General features: G+C 31.0%; 1 protein-coding gene and 1 non-coding gene across 2 annotated transcripts; one reads left to right on the top strand and one right to left on the bottom strand.

Moving 5' to 3' along the window:
• The first annotated feature begins 299 nt into the window (after nt 1-299).
• On the top strand, nt 300-16,716 carry LOC113870076. The gene is made up of 8 exons (XM_027506675.1): nt 300-314; nt 612-683; nt 1,571-1,703; nt 1,803-1,925; nt 2,102-2,196; nt 4,652-6,502; nt 6,584-6,787; nt 16,573-16,716. The coding sequence occupies exons 1-8, from the start codon at nt 300-302 to the stop codon at nt 16,714-16,716; spliced, it is 2,637 nt and encodes an 878-aa protein (XP_027362476.1).
• Nucleotides 4,898-5,004, bottom strand: LOC113870508. Its single transcript, XR_003505532.1, has one exon. It is a non-coding gene; the product is annotated as a small nucleolar RNA R71 (small nucleolar RNA).
• Nucleotides 16,717-19,399: the final 2,683 nt, after the last annotated feature.

Raw genomic sequence — 19,399 nt, 5'->3', positions numbered from 1 at the left:
AAGTCATTGCACAAACATAAACAAGATCTGCACATTCTGCAAAAAGGAAAGACATGCAACGAAAACATGTTATTTCAAATATGGATTCCCCCCAAATTTCAAGTATAAGTTGAAAAAAGAAAATGTTGCAATTAACCATGTAGAGTCCAAGGATAATTTAGAAGCACCAAACTAAGGAGAATCCTCCAACCTTAGCAAAACAGCTAACATGACTTTCAGCCCAGAACAGTGTGTGCAGATTCTTGCCATCCTACAAAGATCAAATCTTGAGCTCAATCATGTAGTGAATCAAGTAACCCATGGTAGTGCTGATGGTTTGACAAATTATCAGCAAACAATTGAACAAAACCCAGGTAAGCCTTCAAACCTCTTATACTGGATTCTTGATAGTAGAGCCACAGATCATGCGTGCAATTCTATAGCTTGTTTTGACACAGATAAATTCCTATCACTGAAATTGCCAAATGGTGCAACTACTAATTTCAAAGAAAATATATTTGCTTGATGTTTTTTATATACCAAAAATCAAGTATAATTTGATTTCTATTCACAAATTAACTGAGTCAAATGAGTGCAAATTAATTTTTAGTCAAAATTCTTGTCTGATACAGGACTCTCAAACGGTGAAGATGATTGGGCTTGCTGAATTTAGAAACAATCTATATGTCACTTTGCTAAACAATGTAAGCTACCTTTTCCTATTAGTAATAGTAAAACTTTAAATATATTTGATCTCATACATGTCGATATGTGGGGGCTCCTCAGCATAAACTCATTAGATGGTCATAAATACTTTCTTACTTGTGGTAGATGATTTTAGTAGACATACATGACTGTTCCTACTGTAACAAAATCTGAGACTAGCATTTTAATCAAGAATTTTGTTGCTTTAATTAAAATTCAGTTTCATAAGACAATTAAAATCATTAGATCAGATAATGGAAATGAGTTTTATATGGCTGATTTTTATGCTCAAAATGGTATAATTCAACAAACAAGTTGTATAGGAACACCGCAACAGAATTCTGTTATAGAAATGAAGCATATACACATTCGAAATGTGACAAGATCTCTTCTTTATCGGTCAAACATACCTAGGATATATTGGTGCTATGCAGTTACATATGCTATACATTTGATAAAAGATTACCTTCTAAGATTTTGCAAAATAAAACTCCGTTCAAAATACTATATGGGAAGCCTCCAACACTGTTGGACTTAAAGGTGTTTGGAAGTTTAACTTATGCATCAACCATTACACATAATAGGAACAAACTTGATCCTAGAGCCCAAAGATGTGTATTTGTGGGGGTAAAATCAGGAATAAATGGATATGTTGTTATGGAAATAAAGTTTAGACAAATTTTTATATCTATAAATGTTATATTCTATGAAAACTTCCTTATAAAGTTCTTACTCACGACCAATCAAATGGCATTGTAGAACATTCACATGAGAATATTAATTTCCTGTTATATGATAAAGTGAATTTTGCACCTATTGAAGCTAATTAAATTAATACAATTTAGAATAATAACTCTTTTAATGAACAACATCCTAAACACTTTAGAAATTGCCAACACCCAACAACAATGGATCAATAGAAGCTGAGAATGAACCTCAACTAAGGAGATCTAATAGAGCAAGACATCCACCTATTTATCTTCATGATTTTCACCGCAATACAATGGTTTCTTCATCAGGTGAATCAGATCTCCAAGTAAGATATCCTTTGTCCTCTGTATTATTTTATAAATCTTTATCCACATCACATTTATGTTATACACTTTGTATTTCAATAGATTTAGAACTTAAGAATTATAAGGAAGCTATAAAGTCTCAATATTGGATAGAAGCCATGCTGAATAATGAGTTAAAAGCTCTAGAACAAAATCATACTCGGGATATAATTGATTTACCATTAGGTAAGAAAACCATAATGAGTGTATAAGATAAAATATAAATTTGATGGAAGTATAGAAAGATATATAAACAAGATTAGTAGCAAAGGGATACTCGCAAATAGAAGGATTAGATTATTTTTATACGCTTGCTCCTGTAGCTAAAATTTCTACTATGAGAATTTTTTTGGCTGTTGCAGCTTGCCGAAATTGGAAGTTGGAGCAATTAGATGTCAACAATGCATTCTTGCATGGAGATTTAAATGAAAAAGTGTACATAGACATTCATGAAGGGGTATTCTACGTAAAGCCCAATCAAGTTTGTAAACTTTAGAAATCTTTGTATGGATTCAAGCAAGTTGGGCGACAATGGTTTGAGAAATTATTTGTTTGTTTGAAATCTCTAGGATACAGGCAATCACAACATGATCACTCATTGTTTACCAAATGTTCTCATAACTACTTTATTTCTCTCCTTGTGTATGTGGATGAGATCATACTAGCTGGGATAGATAATTTAGAAATTTTCTTTATTAAATAGGAATGAATAGCCGTTTTAAGGTAAAAAATCTAGGTCCATTAAAATATTTTCTTGGATTGGAAGTGGCAAGATCAAGCAAGGGAATTTTGTTATGTCAAAGAAAGTATGTCAGTACTTTCTATCTGAAATGGGACTTTTAGCATCCAAACCAGTCGGTACCCCTATGATAAAAACAACAAAATTCTACCAAAATGATTATGAGCCTTATCCTGATGTTCATTGATATAGAAAACTAGTTGGGAACTTTTATACTTAACTACAACAAGACCAGACATCACCAACAATGATTCAATACAAAGGGATTATTCATGATTTAAGGTATCTCAGAGGAACACCTAGAGAAGGGATTTTTTATCTGATAACCTCAAATATGCAATTAAAGGCGTTTAGTGACTTAGACTAGGCCTCTTGTTATGATACAAGAAAATTAGTGACAGGTTACAGCATGTTCTCAAGAGACTCCCTAATATCATCGAGATCAAAGAAGCATAATACAATATCGAGATTGATAAATGCTTTCTATACTTGATCCTACATTGTACTTCATGAATGATAATTGAGAGTTTTAAGCTATTCATTGATAAAATTTACTATTATTAATTTCATTTTATTTATATTTCAGGAAAAAGGATCAAGAAGTGAAAACCTTAAAGATGTCGAGAATTGAAGAAAAAAAGAAACCAGAGATATACACAGGCAAGTACATGCCCATGTATATGAGCGTGTATCTCACTGGTCGCGTCAATTGAAGTGTATCATCAAGACCAGAGATGTACACGGCCAGATACATGGCCGTGTACATGAGCGTGTACTTTTATGGAAAGCTTTGAAAGGCATTTATTAAAAAAACAGAGATGTACACGGCCAAGTACATGGTCGTGTACTTTTACGCTCAGAAATTTAACTTTTGCGAGAAAATTAACCCTAGGATAATTTCTATAAAAGGAGAACTGAACTCAAACCTAAGAGAGGCGGTTTTTGGACACGAAAGACTCAGAGACGGCAAGAGGATGGGATTAAGCATTTTATTTCATCTCTTTTGTAATTTTAATTTCAAGATGTTTAGGTTCTAACTTTCTTTTGAGTATCTAGACGTAATGAATCCTAATTGACTAAATTTTCTGGAATTCTTCTAATGCTATTTCATGTTCTTTTCTCTTGGGTTTAATTGAGTAGTATTAATTTTCTCTATCTTGTTTTCTTGTTTGAATTTGAGTAAAATTCTTGCATGAATTTAACATTGCTCAATTAAAAAGACTTGAATGTATTTCTAGAGATAGAAAGACGTGAGTTTTCTGTATTAGGATTAACCCTAATTATGGAATTCATAATGAATTTAATGCAGCCTAGGGGTATTAATTAAGGAAGAGATTCTGATTAATCAACTGAGGGTTAGGAATCATTATCCTTGAGAAAGGTATTGATTTAATTTGGAATTTCCTGCAGCGATAAGGGTTTGGAACTAAGTAGTTGAAGAAGAATTTCAGTTATTTGGACACTTAAGGGGATTTACAGTCTAGATACTTGCCTTTTTATATTGAATACCTTTAGTCATAATTTTTTATAATTTATTTTCAATAGAATATCTGTTTCTTTTAATTTATTATTCTTTTACTTTTAGCAATTTCATCAACAAGGTTTATTTCTCATATTTATTAACAATTACGCAATTAAGGAAAAGTTTCTTAATAACAGTCCCTGTGGATACGACACTTGGTACTTTAATTTTAATTTTAATAATATTACTTCGACAACGGGTACACTTGCCCAGTGATCAGTTTTTACACACCAAGTTTTTGGCGCCGTTGCCGGGGACTGTTTAATTAGGATTCCCTTTATTACGTAGTTACTAATTTTATTTATTTCTTTAATCTTGAATTAACTTAACTATTTTGCTTTCATTCTTTTTAGGAGTTGATTTTTCTAGTGTATGATCAAAACCCGTTCTACAGCACTATCTGAAGAGCTATTTGAATTTGACCCAAAAATCGAAAGAACTTTGCAAAAAATTCAGAAAGAGAGACGACTGCTAGTATAGAGGGAAAACGCACAAACACACATGGAAGAAATGGCAAACAACGAAGATCAACTAAGGACCATGTCCGATTATGCTCGTCCATCATTAATAGGGACAGAGTCTAGCATTGTTCGTCCGGATGTGCAAGGGAATTTTGAAATAAAGCCCAATGTTATTCAGATGGTTTAGCAGTTTGTCCAGTTTGATGGGTTACAAGACGAAGACCCCAATGCTCACATTGCAAATTTTCTAGAAATTTGTGATACTTTCAAGATCGATGGAGCTATTGATGATGCAATCCGCTTGAGGCTATTTCCATTTTCTCTCAGGAGCAGAGCAAAGCAATGGTTGAATTCTCTCCCACGAGGGTCTATCACTTCATGGGAGGCTATGGCAGAAAAATTCTTGGCAAAATATTTCCCTCCCGCGAAAACTGCCAAAATGAGGAACAATATCTCTTCCTTCTATCAGTTGGAGTCAGAGACATTATACGATACATGGGAGAGGTTCAAGGAATTGTTGCGGAAATGCCCACATCATGGGATTCCGGACTGGCTTCAAGTGCAAACCTTCTACAATGGATTAAACCCAGCCACAGGACAAATGATAGATGCTGCAGCTGGGGGCACTTTAAATAGCAAGACACCAAGGGCTGCACAAGAACTGTTTGAAGAAATGGCAATGAACAGCTATCAGTGGAGCTCCACTCGATCCAAACCTGCAAAATCGGCGGGGATCTATAGTCTTGATGCAGTAACATCCTTAGCAATGCAAGTGGAAGCCTTAGGGAAGAAGATTGATGGTCTATCTGTTAACCATCAAGTTGCTCCGGTAATGAGATGTGATATTTGCGGAGGAGGCCACCCTAATCATGAGTGTCGAGCTACTCAGGAAGAATATGCCAATGTGATAGGAAACATACCACCTTACCAAAATTATAATAGCATGAATAATCCGGGCTGGAGGAACTATGCAAACCAACCATGGAACAACAACCAACAGCCAATGCGGAACAACACACTCCCAGGATTTCAACAAGCTTCACATCCACCACTACCCCCAGCTGAAAAGAAGTCAAACCTTGAGGAGTTGATGACCAAATTCATTCAAACTTCAGAATCTCGGTTCCAATCCACTGAGACAGCACTAAGAAATCAACAAGCCTCTATTCATAATTTAGAAATTCAGTTGGGTCAAATTTCTAGACTCCTCTCGGAAAGACCCCAAGGAAGCTTGCCTGGCAATACTGAGACTAATCCTAGGGAGCAAGTCAATGCAGTAACATTAAGGAGTGGCATAACATTACAAGAGAAGGGGAAGCAAGAAACAGAAAAAGATGCAGTTGGAGAGGAGGATAAATGTCAAGAGGAGACTGTGGAAAAGCCCCCTGTAGTGAAAGAATTCATACCCCCACTTCCCTATCCAGCTAGATTGAAGAAGGACAGAGACAATGAACAGTTTGGTAAATTTCTTTCCTTATTTCGTCAGCTTCATATTAATTTACCGTTTGTTGATGCCTTGGCACAGATGCCAAAGTACGCCAAATTTCTGAAGGATCTACTGTCCAACAAGAAGAAATTGGAGGAGTTGGCCACAGTAACTCTGAATGAAGAATGCTCAGCAATTCTGCAAAACAAGATGCCCGAAAAATTAAAGGATCCAGGGAGTTTTACTCTTCCTTGTCTCATTGGTAGATTGATAGTTGATAGGGCTTTAGCTGATTTAGGTGCTAGCATTAATTTGATGCCATATTCTGTTTTTAAGAAATTAGGTTTAGGGGAACCTAGGCCAACTAGGATGAGTATTCAATTAGCTGATAGGTCAATTAAATATCCTAGGGGTATCATTGATGATGTGCTTGTAAAAGTAGACAAATTTATTTTTCCTGTTGATTTTGTGATTCTTGATATGGACGAGGACACTAATGTTCCCTTGATCTTAGGTCGTCCATTTTTAGCTACTGCAGGGGCTATAATTGATGTGAGGGATGGAAAGTTAATTTTGAGGGTTAGAGATGAAAAAGTCACTTTCAAAATTCCTGATGTGATAAAAAAGTCTTTGAAACAAGATGATTCTTGCTACTTTATTAATGTAATTAATGATTATGTTTCTGATTGTGCACAGGAATTCTTGATTTCAAACCCATTGGAAAGAAGCTTAGTTCATGATAGAGGAAAAGATGATATGAGCTTGGTAACTCAAGAACAATGGTGTCATTTAGAAGCCACTAAGCCATTATGGAGAAAGAGAGACTTCAAAGTTTTGGAGTGGAAATCAGAGAAGCAACGCAACTCATCCATTAATGAACCGCCAGATGAAAAATTGAAGGTCTACCATCATAAAAAATTCAAGGGAGGTAAACTATTTCAAAAAGGTGATTTAGTACTGTTGTACAACTCTCGCCGCAAATTATTCCCAGGTAAACTCAAATCCCATTGGTCTGGACCGTTTACTGTGCATAAGGTATTTCCTTGTGGTATAATTGAATTAACTCATCCAGAAAAAGGAAATTTTAAGGTGAATGAACATAGGCTGAAACTGTACCAAGGGGGTCAACTGCAAACTTTTGCAAATGAGGAGTTTAAACTCCTCCATGTTGAATGTTGCATGTTGAATGTTGAATTACATTGAATAGTTTAGGTTAGGTAGGTTTAGTTTATTTTAATTTAGTTATTTATTTGCTCATTTATTTATATTTTGAATAAGTGTCCTCGCCCCAGCATGAACCCTATCTCCTTCTGACCACTTTCTTAGTATAGATGATGAGTAGTTTAGTCTGCAATTAGGAGTCTTAGTTGTTGAATTTTTTACTTATGTTATGTTTAGGATTTAAATTGCTTTTGTCTGTTTATTGCTTCTGTTTCTTTATCGCATTATTTTGATCGTTCTACTCCTCTTGTCATTATGAACTGAGTTAAATCTTCTTATAAATCAATTTTAATCAGGTTTCCTTTCCAAGTCAATCTCAGATTAGTTTTGCTTCCCAAGATTCTTTGCTTATTTACTTACTCTTCAGGGAAGTTTTAGTTGCACTCTAACTCTTCTATTTGATTGAGGACAATGCAAATCTTACACTGTGGGGTAGATAATTATAGATGTTTTAACTGAATTATTGTTTTATTCTTGAGCAATACTGAGTCAATTTTACTGTTGCATAGAAGATGATATTCCTGAAAATAAAAATAAAAATAAAATAATAAAGATTCATATGCAGTTATTCTAGATATTGGATTTGTGTTTTTGATTGTTTCTCGATTGAAGTATCGGTAGATTTTTTTGATTTGAGGACCTTAAATCTATGCCCTTGAATCTATGCAATTTTTTTTTTTAAGAATCGTTAATATCTGAAAAATTGGGGCTCTGCTCAGAAATAAAAGAGCATGCCATAGAAGCATAACTAGTTGAATGTGGATTGCAGGCAATGTCCGGATACCACATCCTAGAACCCCGAAATTGTTTGAGGTACCGATGTGGAAAGCAAGGGGTGAAATTTTCCATTAATACCTTGTGCTAATTGGGATGGAGCATAAAATGCACCCTACTAGCCGATCATGGCTCAAAGTAAAGAAAATTAAATAACACCTTATGGAAGAATTCAAAGTTTTGAATTAAAATTTTAAGAGCTAATGGTAGAGAGGTCCTTATTTCAATTCTGTCTGAAGTTACAGAGGTCGAGAGCAAAAGAAAGCACAATTTGATGTTTAAGAATTACTTTCCCTCTAAAAATAAAATAAAATAAAAATAATAACAATAAAATAAAAATTCAGGAATTTGATTCTTTGTTGTCAAGGGTAAAATTGATCCATTTCTTTGCTTGGGGACAAGCAATCGTTCAAGTTCGGGGGAATTTGATAAATGCTTTCTATACTTGATCCTACATTGTAATTCATGAATGATAATTGAGAGTTTTAAGCTATTCATTGATAAAATTTACTATTATTAGTTTCATTTTATTTATATTTCAGGAAAAAGGATCAAGAAGTGAAAACCTTAAAGATGTCAAGAATTGAAGAAAAAAAGAAACCAGAGATATACACGGGCAAGTACATGCCCGTGTATATGAGCGTGTATCTCACTGGTCGCGTCAATTGAAGTGTATCATCAAGACCAGAGATGTACACGGCCAGATACATGGCCGTGTACATGAGCGTGTACTTTTATGGAAAGCTTTGAAAGGCATCTATTAAAAAAACAGAGATGTACACGGCCAAGTACATGGGCGTGTACTTTTACGCTCAGAAATTTAACTTTTGCGAGAAAATTAACCCTAGGATAATTTCTATAAAATGAGAACTAAACTCAAACCTAAGAGAGGCGGTTTTTGGAGACGAAAGACTCAGAGACGGCAAGAGGATGGGATTAAGCATTTTATTTCATCTCTTTTGTAATTTTAATTTCAAGATGTTTAGGTTCTAACTTTCTTTTGAGTATCTAGACGTAATGAATCCTAATTGACTAAATTTTCTGGAATTCTTCTAATGCTATTTCATGTTCTTTTCTCTTGGGTTTAATTGAGTAGTATTAATTTTCTCTATCTTGTTTTCTTGTTTGAATTTGAGTAAAATTCTTGCATGAATTTAACATTGCTCAATTAAAAAGACTTGAATGTATTTCTAGAGATAGAAAGACGTGAGTTTTCTGTATTAGGATTAACCCTAATTATGGAATTCATAATGAATTTAATGCAGCCTAGGGGTATTAATTAAGGAAGAGATTCCGATTAATCAACTGAGGGTTAGGAATCATTATCCTTGAGAAAGGTATTGATTTAATTTAGAATTTCCTGCAGCGATAAGGGTTTGGAACTAAGTAGTTGAAGAAGAATTTCAGTTATTTGGACACTTAGGGGGATTTACAGTCTAGATACTTGCCTTTTTACATTGAATACCTTTAGTCATAATTTTTTATAATTTATTTTCAATAGAATATCTGTTTCTTTTAATTTATTATTCTTTTACTTTTAGCAATTTCATCAACAAGGTTTATTTCTCATATTTATTAACAATTACGCAATTAAGGAAAAGTTTCTTAATAACAGTACCTGTGGATACGATACTTGGTACTTTAATTTTAATTTTAATAATATTACTTCGACAACGGGTACACTTGCCCAGTGATCAGTTTTTACACACCAGAGATCTTCATCAGAAGTTGTGTATAGAGCCCTGGCCATAACAGTATGTAAACTACAGTGGTTAATTCTCATTCTCAAGACCTCTAAATACCTTTCGTAAGTTTTACTCTTCTATATTGTGACATTCAACCAGGTAGACAGATAGCTGCAAATTTAGTCTTTCATGAAAGAACAAAACACATTAACATAGATCGTCATGTTGACGAGAAAAACTTAAAGTTGTTTCATTTGCTGCCCATATTCCACCAATCGAGTAGTTGATATATTCACTAAACCTCTTGACCATACTCCCTTTTATCACATTTTACCCAAGCTGGGACAATGCTTGCAGGGTATTAACAAAATAACTGTCAACTGTCTATTAGTTGGTAGTGTAGTTATAATTTTGTTAGTTTTAGTCACTAAGCTAGTAGTATAGTTATTAGTTTAGTATTGTACCATATATATATTTCCACTCATCAAGAGTTGGATACAGTTTTTGATATACATGACATTATATTCAGTACTACACACCTTGTTTTGATTTCATTCCTTTCATCATTTCAGTTATGTTGTTATTTGGTGTTACTCATAATCTCAGTATTACCTTTTGAATATGGAATGTGACCAATTTCTACAAATCATTCTTTAATCTTAGTTGAAAATTTTGAAGTTGCTGAAGGAAGAAGGAATTGTGGGAGATTATTTTCGTGCATGTAAGAATGGCAGTTGGAACATAGGGATGATTACACTTAAGGACTAATGTTTTGTTACTTGACGTATAATGTACCTGTAACTGAACATGTTACTGTGAGACCCTTGGAGTGATTGAATTACATGTTCATGGTTTCATACTACTATGGAACTTAAACATTAGTTGTACTATTATATTCCAACCTACAGAGATATAATTTGGAGCAGGAACATCACACTGATAATGAGTAATGCACTCAAATCTTTCTGTGACATATTTGGACAGTTACATGCTATAACTCAGTAACTGCTACTATCCCACCTTCATTAGACCCTAGGACTCTTTACAACTATCAACTGAAAGACGGTTTTCTTTTCTTGTTTCAAGCTCTGAAGGTATAGTTCAGTGATTGTAAAATATTTTTTCAGTACTAAATGCATAGGGATGGAATTATGCAAATTTGGGTAATTAAAAATACAAATTTTATGCAGTTATACTTAAAATTGATATCGTAGGCTGTTTCCTAGAAAAAATTATTGAATAATCTGAAACTATGTCATCTCGTTCACTCACATCTTGCTACGTATTTAATTTATTTTAAAAAAAAATACATAATACTATTTTCTTATTGTTTGGGACCATATGGTTCAGCATTATGCAAAAAATTTCCGTTCCCTAGACTTCGATTTTAGTGAGGTTTAATTAGTCTTGTACATTGAACTTAAATTGCATTAATATGAAATAAGGTGCTCAAACGGCTATTACCCAACTCGAATTAGGTGTTAGAAAAGCGTGAGTAGGAATAGGATGGATTTGAGAAGATATCCAAATTAGTAATATATGCTAACAAAAGTCAAACTGCATTGTGGCTTAATGGACTCTACTTTAAAACCACAAGAGGCATAATTATACGTCTAATTTACTATTAATCTTTGTTGACTTTTTTGTGCAGTGCCAAGCAATTAAGCAAGGAAACTACACCAAAATGAAGAACAAAGAGTTTCAAATGGCAGCTAATAGTAAATATATAATATCATCCAACGAAAAAGGAAATAAATAAACAAATAAGTTTAAAAATAAAATCAGTTATAAATTACAAGGTAAGTAATTATCTTTATCTTAGCTATTATAAGTTGTAACAACTTTCAGCAATTATCTTTTGGTCAAAGGTGACTTGACTCTTAGTTGTAGAATGTTGTAACAGATGTGTTTCTTTATAAAATTTTATAGTTTAGCAACAATGTTTTATTGAAAAAAATTAAGGGATTATTTAATTTCTGAAAATGTTTTTTTTATTTTTATTGTTTTTAATAAAATTTTATTATTTGTACAAGTTTAGAATCATAAATTAATTTAAATTCTTTTAATATCACTGACTTACTATAACTTTATTTTCATAATAGATTATTTAAATATTTAATTTTGTTAATATATTTTTTAAATATTGAATCTTTATATTGAGGCCGATGTCCCTATCTTTATTCTGATTAGTCCCTAAACATTAACAATAGCACCTAATCCTAAATTTATAAACAATATACCTATTTCTTAAAAAAAACAAAAAATTTAAATTCAGAACTTGAAAATCTTTTAATAAGATTTTCTCATCGAAAACACTAGATAACATATTTGCATTATCTTTTAGTCTATTAATTGAAACTAGATAAATATAATGATAAGTATAATTTGTTTGATTTGTTTAAATAATAAACATCTTATCATGAGAGACACAACAATTATGGAATTGACCTCTTTTAATAATGCGGCAAGGCATAAGGAAACATTCTACAAGTCGTCATTCCGAGAGGAGACATAGAAGAATTCAAAAAAATAGTGAAGGATTATCATTAACACAATTTCTCAATTACATAGGTTGGTTACCACTTCCAAGTCTCCATTCTCAACTATCAAATGAAGAAAGATCATCGTCAACACAAATTTTTAGTAGAATAGATTTATCACCACTTCATAGTCTCTATAATTGTATTGTTGACTATGGTAAGCATTTTGAAAAGAAGCTAACAATTAGTAACATAAGAGCAAGTCAAAATAGGCTATTACTCAACATTGTGGCAAAAATATCTGTTAGTACCTGTGATATGAATGGTAATGTGTTCTCTATGAAGTTAAAAAAAATGAACAAATAAATATTATATCCTTAGTAAGAGTTGGAATAACTTTGTTGAAACCCATGGATTAAGGATATGTGAAAGTTTTATTTAAGTATAGATATTTTATCATTTAACACTCAATAATTTATGTTTTGTTTTTAGTATAAGAAATTTAGAGGAGTCATAACATGTGAAGACTCCAAAAACAGATAATGGCAGGAGAGTTTCGGTTGCCTGACACTACCTTGGTTGTATTGCTGGCCTTTATTGTGCATTGTATATAAAACATAAAATATAAATTGCCAGTATGCCAGATCATGGATCCCTTCTTGACTCTGCCAGAACATTAAACATAAATTGCTTTCACACAACTATATGAACAATCGATGTTTTATTTAGAGTTCCTTAATCTTTGTTGGTGAACTAACGACACTACCTCTATAGATGATCGGATTGCATGTGAAATTTTATCAAATATATTTGTTTTTTCTGGTTCAAAATTTTAGTATTTTGAAAGTGTGTATACGTTAGTTGCAGTTTATCCTTCCTAAATTTATTTCTAATCTAATGGTTTGCAATTCACCTTGTGTAGAATAATAAAAATACATACTGTCATGTGTCATGGAGGAGAAATTATTTGTAATATTTAATAAAAAAGAATTAAAACTTCTTTGAAGCAAAATATATATATATATATATATATATATATATATATATAAGTGTGTGTGTGTTTTGTTAATATTTATATAAATAAAATTGACAAATTAACATAAATTTAATATGTTTATAGTTTGATTCAATTTTTTGATCTACGTGTATTTACTTACTCTAACTTTAAGTATTTAAACTGAATTTAACATAATTATCTTTATTAGTAGAGACTTAAACTTAAAAGCATAAATTAAACTGAAATTAACATTGTGTCAATTGATTCACATGGTAGATGATAATTTGATTCAATTTAGCTTAATTTTTAATATAAAAATTTAAAACTAAATGAGTAAGAAATTATATTTTTTTGTTATTAATTTATTTAATTTTTAAATATTAATTTAACATATTAGAACTGTTTGGATTGGTTCTTAATACACTTTTTAATCATTCTTTTTTCACTAACACTAGTTACTATAAATTGGTTATGAGCCGTTGTGGTTGGACTAAGGACATGAAAGAAGGAAGTATTGCATGAAAAGATGTTTTTGTAAAGAATAAGAAATATTTTAAGTTTTTTAATTATTTTAGTTTTGGTATAGAGTCAAATGCCTTATTTCGATCAAATTGTCATGTCACCACCACTTCCATCTATTCACCTTGAATAGACTACAACTCATACTCATTTTGAATTCGACTATGATCATAAAAGCTTCAACTATTGCATGGACATATTTTCACTATTTGATATTCATAATAAAATGTTAGTTTTATTGGACTCATGCATATCATACCAACGTTGAGTGCATTTTCATATTAAACGGTTTTAATATCAAGTATAGATAACATAAATCTACCTCAACTAACAATATAAACAAGAAATCCCTTAACCCAAAAATACTATCTTTATCATTCCATACTTTTATTTTGACTAAATTTTCACTTACTTAAATGTCAAAGTATTATTGCAAGAATATCAATCCTTTGAAATTTTCATAGCATTGTGAGAGTCCTTTCTCAATCCTTCTTAGCCTTCAAAAACCATCAATACTAAGTATTTAGGTTACCTTCAATACTATGGTATCAAGTCTTTAAAAAAATTTAGTAATAAATAATTGTAAATTTTATATAACATATTTTTAATATAATAAACATTTTTATATTGAAAAATTATTGTTAAAAATTTAAACTTGACCTGCGAATTATGATTAATAATTTTTGTACATTTAAATACAAATTTAAAATATCTATATAAAAATAATATATAATATTGTGAGTATATGTATATGTATGCAAATTTAATTGCAAAACAGGTTTAATCAGGAAAATCCATGCCCAGATAAATATGATTTTTCCTATCTAAATTGGGTCAGGACTGAACGAATATCTATTGATTCTAATTTTATTTTTATGCCCAGTATTCATATTTATTTTAATATTTTTCATTGATAAAAATGATTTTGTTCATCTTGTAGATGGAATAAGTTATAGACGTAAGCAAATACAGATAAACGTGATAACTCAATACAATTAATCCAAACCACAAAACAAAAATATGTGTTAATTCAGAATTGTTAATTTAGTTTGCTTCAAATAATAACATGCCCTGTTTAATTAGTTTTTGTCTTAGATTTCGAGAGTATAAATTCAATGTCTAGATGACCTAATCCATTAAAGTTTAAATCTTTTATTTGATTTTGTTGGAAGCATACTTTTGTAGAGCTAATTCTATTCTTGATCGTTTGTTAATATTTCAGTATACTTATAATTTAGTTGAATATTTGGCTTAATTGTTTTGAGTTATGACTTTAAAAGATACATGATATTATGTCTTTTATTTGATGAATTTTAAACGTTGTTGTGTTTCTTAGTTAATAAATTTTGAGCTAAATATTTTTTTAAAAGTTATAATAAATAAAACACACTCAACTTTTTTTAACTTCTCCTATTTGTTATAAATTTATCTTTTTAAAAATTTTCCTAATAGTTTCAGATCTTTATTTTTAAAAAATAAAAGATCCGATCACCCAAACTTTAGATTAATTTGATTGAATTTACTTAATGAATAACAGCTAATCTGAACCAAACCTTAAAACAAACATTTTTTTACCTAAATTTGAACCAATCTAGTAATTACAACAAGGAATAAGCTTATGTTTTCTATGTGTTTATTTAAGAAGGGTATGGGTATGTATCTTAATCTCACTGTCTTTTTCTCATTTAATTTTTCAGTTCTATGCATCTCACTGTCTTTACAACTTGTATTGAAAGAGAAGAGGAAAGTGATGTGCGACATTGATCCCGAAGGGCATTTGCAAGCTAAACGTTTTTGTTGCCTATGATAGTAGGAAAGCAATGCCTCATTTTATTCCATCATATTCGTTCAATCAAAACCATTGTTCACAATAAAAGAAAATTATTAATAGAGATTAGTTCGAGTGGTAAGTTCACTCGATATCACTTAAATAAGATCTTAGATTCGAGCATTTGTGTATAAAAAAAAATTTAATGGTAGAATTATTCATCATATTTAGATAAGCGGCCCGGATTAAACTGAATAAAAAACTATAAAAAAAAAGTAGAAAGAAAATAAATGAAAATGTATCCTAAAAAAAAAAAGGTTGCATCATGTTAATTTACTCATTCATATACTTGCCTTTACAAAAGTGTATCGGTAGGTTTTCTATTTCTCAAAACTAATACACATGCAAAGGCTAAAAATCTTGATAACTTTCTAAGCTGAACAAATTATGGAAAAATAGATCTTCAAACAAGTTAATGTTTGGAATAATTAATAAATAATTTTATAAGTTTTATAAGATTTTTAATTTATTTTAATATTGTTTTAATATAAGATATTAAAATAAGTAATTTTTACCTTATTTTATAGTTAAATTTATAACATAAATATTAATGTAAAAAATTATTCAGTAAATATTTAATTAAGTTACTTATCTAAACACACTTAATCTATAAATAATGTTTAAATTTTATATATTTATTATAGCTTGTTGACTAAATATTTATATTATATTTTTAGAAACAAACATGTTTATTTATATATTAATATAAAAATTCAAGATAATATTATTTTTATCAATACTCTTTTATCTATATAAAAAATTATATAAAATAAATAAAATATCTATATTAATTAACTAATTTTTAAAAAATCCAACGAAGAAAAATATATTCAAAAAATACAATATAAATTTAACAAAATAGTTTAAAAAAGTCACGTGTTCAATAAAAAAAGTTGTATAAATTTTTTACAACCATAAAATAGATAAAAGAAAAGTTTATATATATATATATATATTTATTTATTTATTTATTTATTTATTTTATTTTTATGGAGAAACTAGTTGGATTAATGTTTGAAAGGGAAAAAAAAATTGAAACGAAGTCTTTTAACTTTGTTACGTACATAATTTTTTGAATGTTAAATGTACCAATAACCTCACGAAAATTATATATATTTGTTTTCCTTTTCCCAATGATCCTTTGCTTTGAATCGAAATGAAGTGGTCTTTCAATTTCATAGAACAAGCAAGTTGAACAGAACAAGTTGCATTCCAAAGACAAGGATGCAAGTGACCAGTGCACTGCTATTTCCAGTTCCACCAAATATCAAATGCTCTTTACCTTCTCCGAAATTGTAAACTACCCAAAAAAGAAAATTGGATGAGAGGAAGTGATCCAAATGTTAAGAATTTTGACTAGCATTTTCTTTCATCACCACACAAAAACATTTATTCTTTTAGCATTTTTCATTTTCAAATTTCAAGTTATTCAAAATTAGACCTGACCAGACCATGTCTAAGAATGTATTTGGTTGCTTGTTCAAAATTTGTTGCATGCACTGAGAAGGAGAAAATAAGAAAGTTGTAGGTGAGGCCACACTTTTTAAAAAGTCATTCCTCATCTAAAAATATTCAAAAACATACACTTATGTTCAATAAATCTTATTGATTATTTTTAAATACTTCATTTTAAAAGTATTATATACTTACCTCTTAAATGATATAATTCTATGAATTAAATATTTGTCTGACTCCAATTTATAGGAATTTTTTAAATTATGATAATAGTTATTAGTGAATACGAAAACTATTTTAAAAAAATCATATAATTATAATTTTAAAAGTTTCTAAAAATAGTTTAAATTAATGAAAAAAGTAATAAAAATATGTATTTCTAAAACTTTAAATTTTATGTAAAATTAAATCATAAAATTTTTATTAAACATTAATAAAACAGATTATATAATATGTTATGAATCATTTATCCCTAAATGATAAGTAAATATAATTTACTTTATTAATTAAATATTATACACACAAATATAAAGTGATACCATCGTATAAAAAAAGTATAAAGCTGACTGCACTTTTAGTTTGGAGATATAATTATAATTAATATAATTATAATTATTTATATTTAGTTTTTATTATAACTAAAGATCATAGAGTGTCGTGCAAATAATACAAAATTAAGTTTTAAAGTAAACATTTATTTTAATTAAAATAGGTAATGTTGTTCAAATTTAACTCTTCAATTTTAAATTTTAGTTTATGAGATTAGTTGATCATCAATTATATTAGTTTTTATAGTTGAGAAACATTAAAAGTGAGTGATAGAGTAATAATATGTCACGTTAAGTGACACATGTCTGTTTATTCTACACACAAAATAACGTTATTTTATAATTTTTCAAAAATAATTTATTTTTGTCCTTAACTTTTGTAACGCTTCGAATTTTTGTAATATTAATTATTAATAATTATATAAATATAAATGTATATTCATGTGTGTATTTTTTTTAGATATATATGTTATGAATATGTGTGTGTGTGTGTATATATATATATATATATATGTGTGTGTGTGTGTGTGTGTGTGTGTGTGTGTATGCATGACTGGTTGAGTTGAAATGGGCTAAGTACCTAAGTACAAGGCGAGATACTGGACTGTTTTCGCTGCAGCGAGAGGGCCCTGGGAGGAAGGACCATAACTGTCGTCTTCTCGCTGTAGCGAGAGACGTCTCGCTGTAGCGACAGTTTGGGGTGCATTTCTGGGTGCAATCTCGTTGTAGCGAGACTCTGCAGAAACCAGAGTGCAGTTTTCTCTGATTTTTTCGTTGTAGCAAGAGGGCGTGTCGCTGCAGCGAGACGTCGCGACCAGAAAAAGATTTAAAGGAGATTAGAGTTTGAGGAGAGTTATTTCTTCCTCTCTCTTCGAAATTCCTTTGATCCTTTCATTCCCAAAGCCCTATTCCACCAATTAATTGCCTCCAAAGCCGTTCAGAAGCGAGATTGGAGCTCAGATTTGTGTGGGAAACGCTTGGAGGTGAGTTTTAAACGGTTAAGGTTTTCGATTTCCTTCCTTTTCTCTGTTCTTGGTGATTTTCGAGGTTCTCATGGAATTCTTCCATGTGTTTAGGCCAAAAGTCGTGTGGGGAGCATTTCTGTAGTTGAGTTCAGACGTGGGTCTTCAATCCGAGGTAAGGGGAAACTATACCCTACTCTTTGTATGCGATTTACTGTTATTTAGTTGAATATTGTGATGTGGCTGACTAGATGATAGGAAATTACTGTGAAATATGATGTGAGCCATGTGCCGTGATATATGAATATTATGTGTATGGATGAGAGAATATGTGGTTGATGGAATTTTGCTATGTATTGCGGTGTGTGATCAAATGTGGGCTCGAGGGCCGTGTAATATAGATGAATATTGGCTATGTGCCGTGTATTTGAACGCAATGTGGGCTGTGTGCCGTGTGTAGGCATGATTATTGCATGCGTGAATGGAATATGTGTGAATAAGCGTGTTAGCGCCGTTGTAATGTGATGTGAATGGTTCAGCGATACACTGAGGGTGTGGGAGATGAGGACGGTAAAAATACCTTGGGGAAGAGGGAGTGGTGGTGACACCGACTGCAGAACGGGTGCACCATGGGCCACACACTCTCTTCCTGACTAGACCTCTGATCATTATCTTTGCTGAGCGACCCGTGACTGCTCACGTGGTATTCATAAAACGGGGATAACCGGCGACCATTCATGGTGTAAATCTGTGATCACAGTGCTGCCGTGAATGTGGCTGACATGCATATGCATTGAGTTTATGAATTATACTTATGGATATGAAATGTTGTTTGTGTTGTGCTTGGTTAATGTATTGAAAATATTCTGGAGGTGAGACTCTATGTTGATTGTGTGTTTTGGGTAGTGTAAAGTACTTATCCTTACATTCATTTTTCAGGTAATCAAGACGATCAACACCAGACTCAGTGAAGGGGTGGATGAAACTACTATAGGACTTAAGATATTATTTGAAAACTATTATATTTGAATAAGTCATGTAGC

Source organism: Abrus precatorius, unplaced genomic scaffold (assembly GCF_003935025.1).
Source record: "Abrus precatorius isolate BTA unplaced genomic scaffold, Abrus_2018 Scaffold6, whole genome shotgun sequence".
Lineage (NCBI taxonomy): Eukaryota > Viridiplantae > Streptophyta > Magnoliopsida > Fabales > Fabaceae > Abrus > Abrus precatorius.
This window is presented reverse-complemented; position numbering and strand designations above follow the sequence as displayed.

Coding starts and splice junctions, on each gene's coding strand:
- LOC113870076 (XM_027506675.1), top strand. Junction 1,926..2,101: donor TATAATTGATTTACCATTAG/GTAAGAAAACCA, acceptor TGGCTGTTGCAG/CTTGCCGAAATTGGAAGTTG. Junction 2,197..4,651: donor ACATAGACATTCATGAAGGG/GTATTCTACGTA, acceptor ATGGTTTAGCAG/TTTGTCCAGTTTGATGGGTT.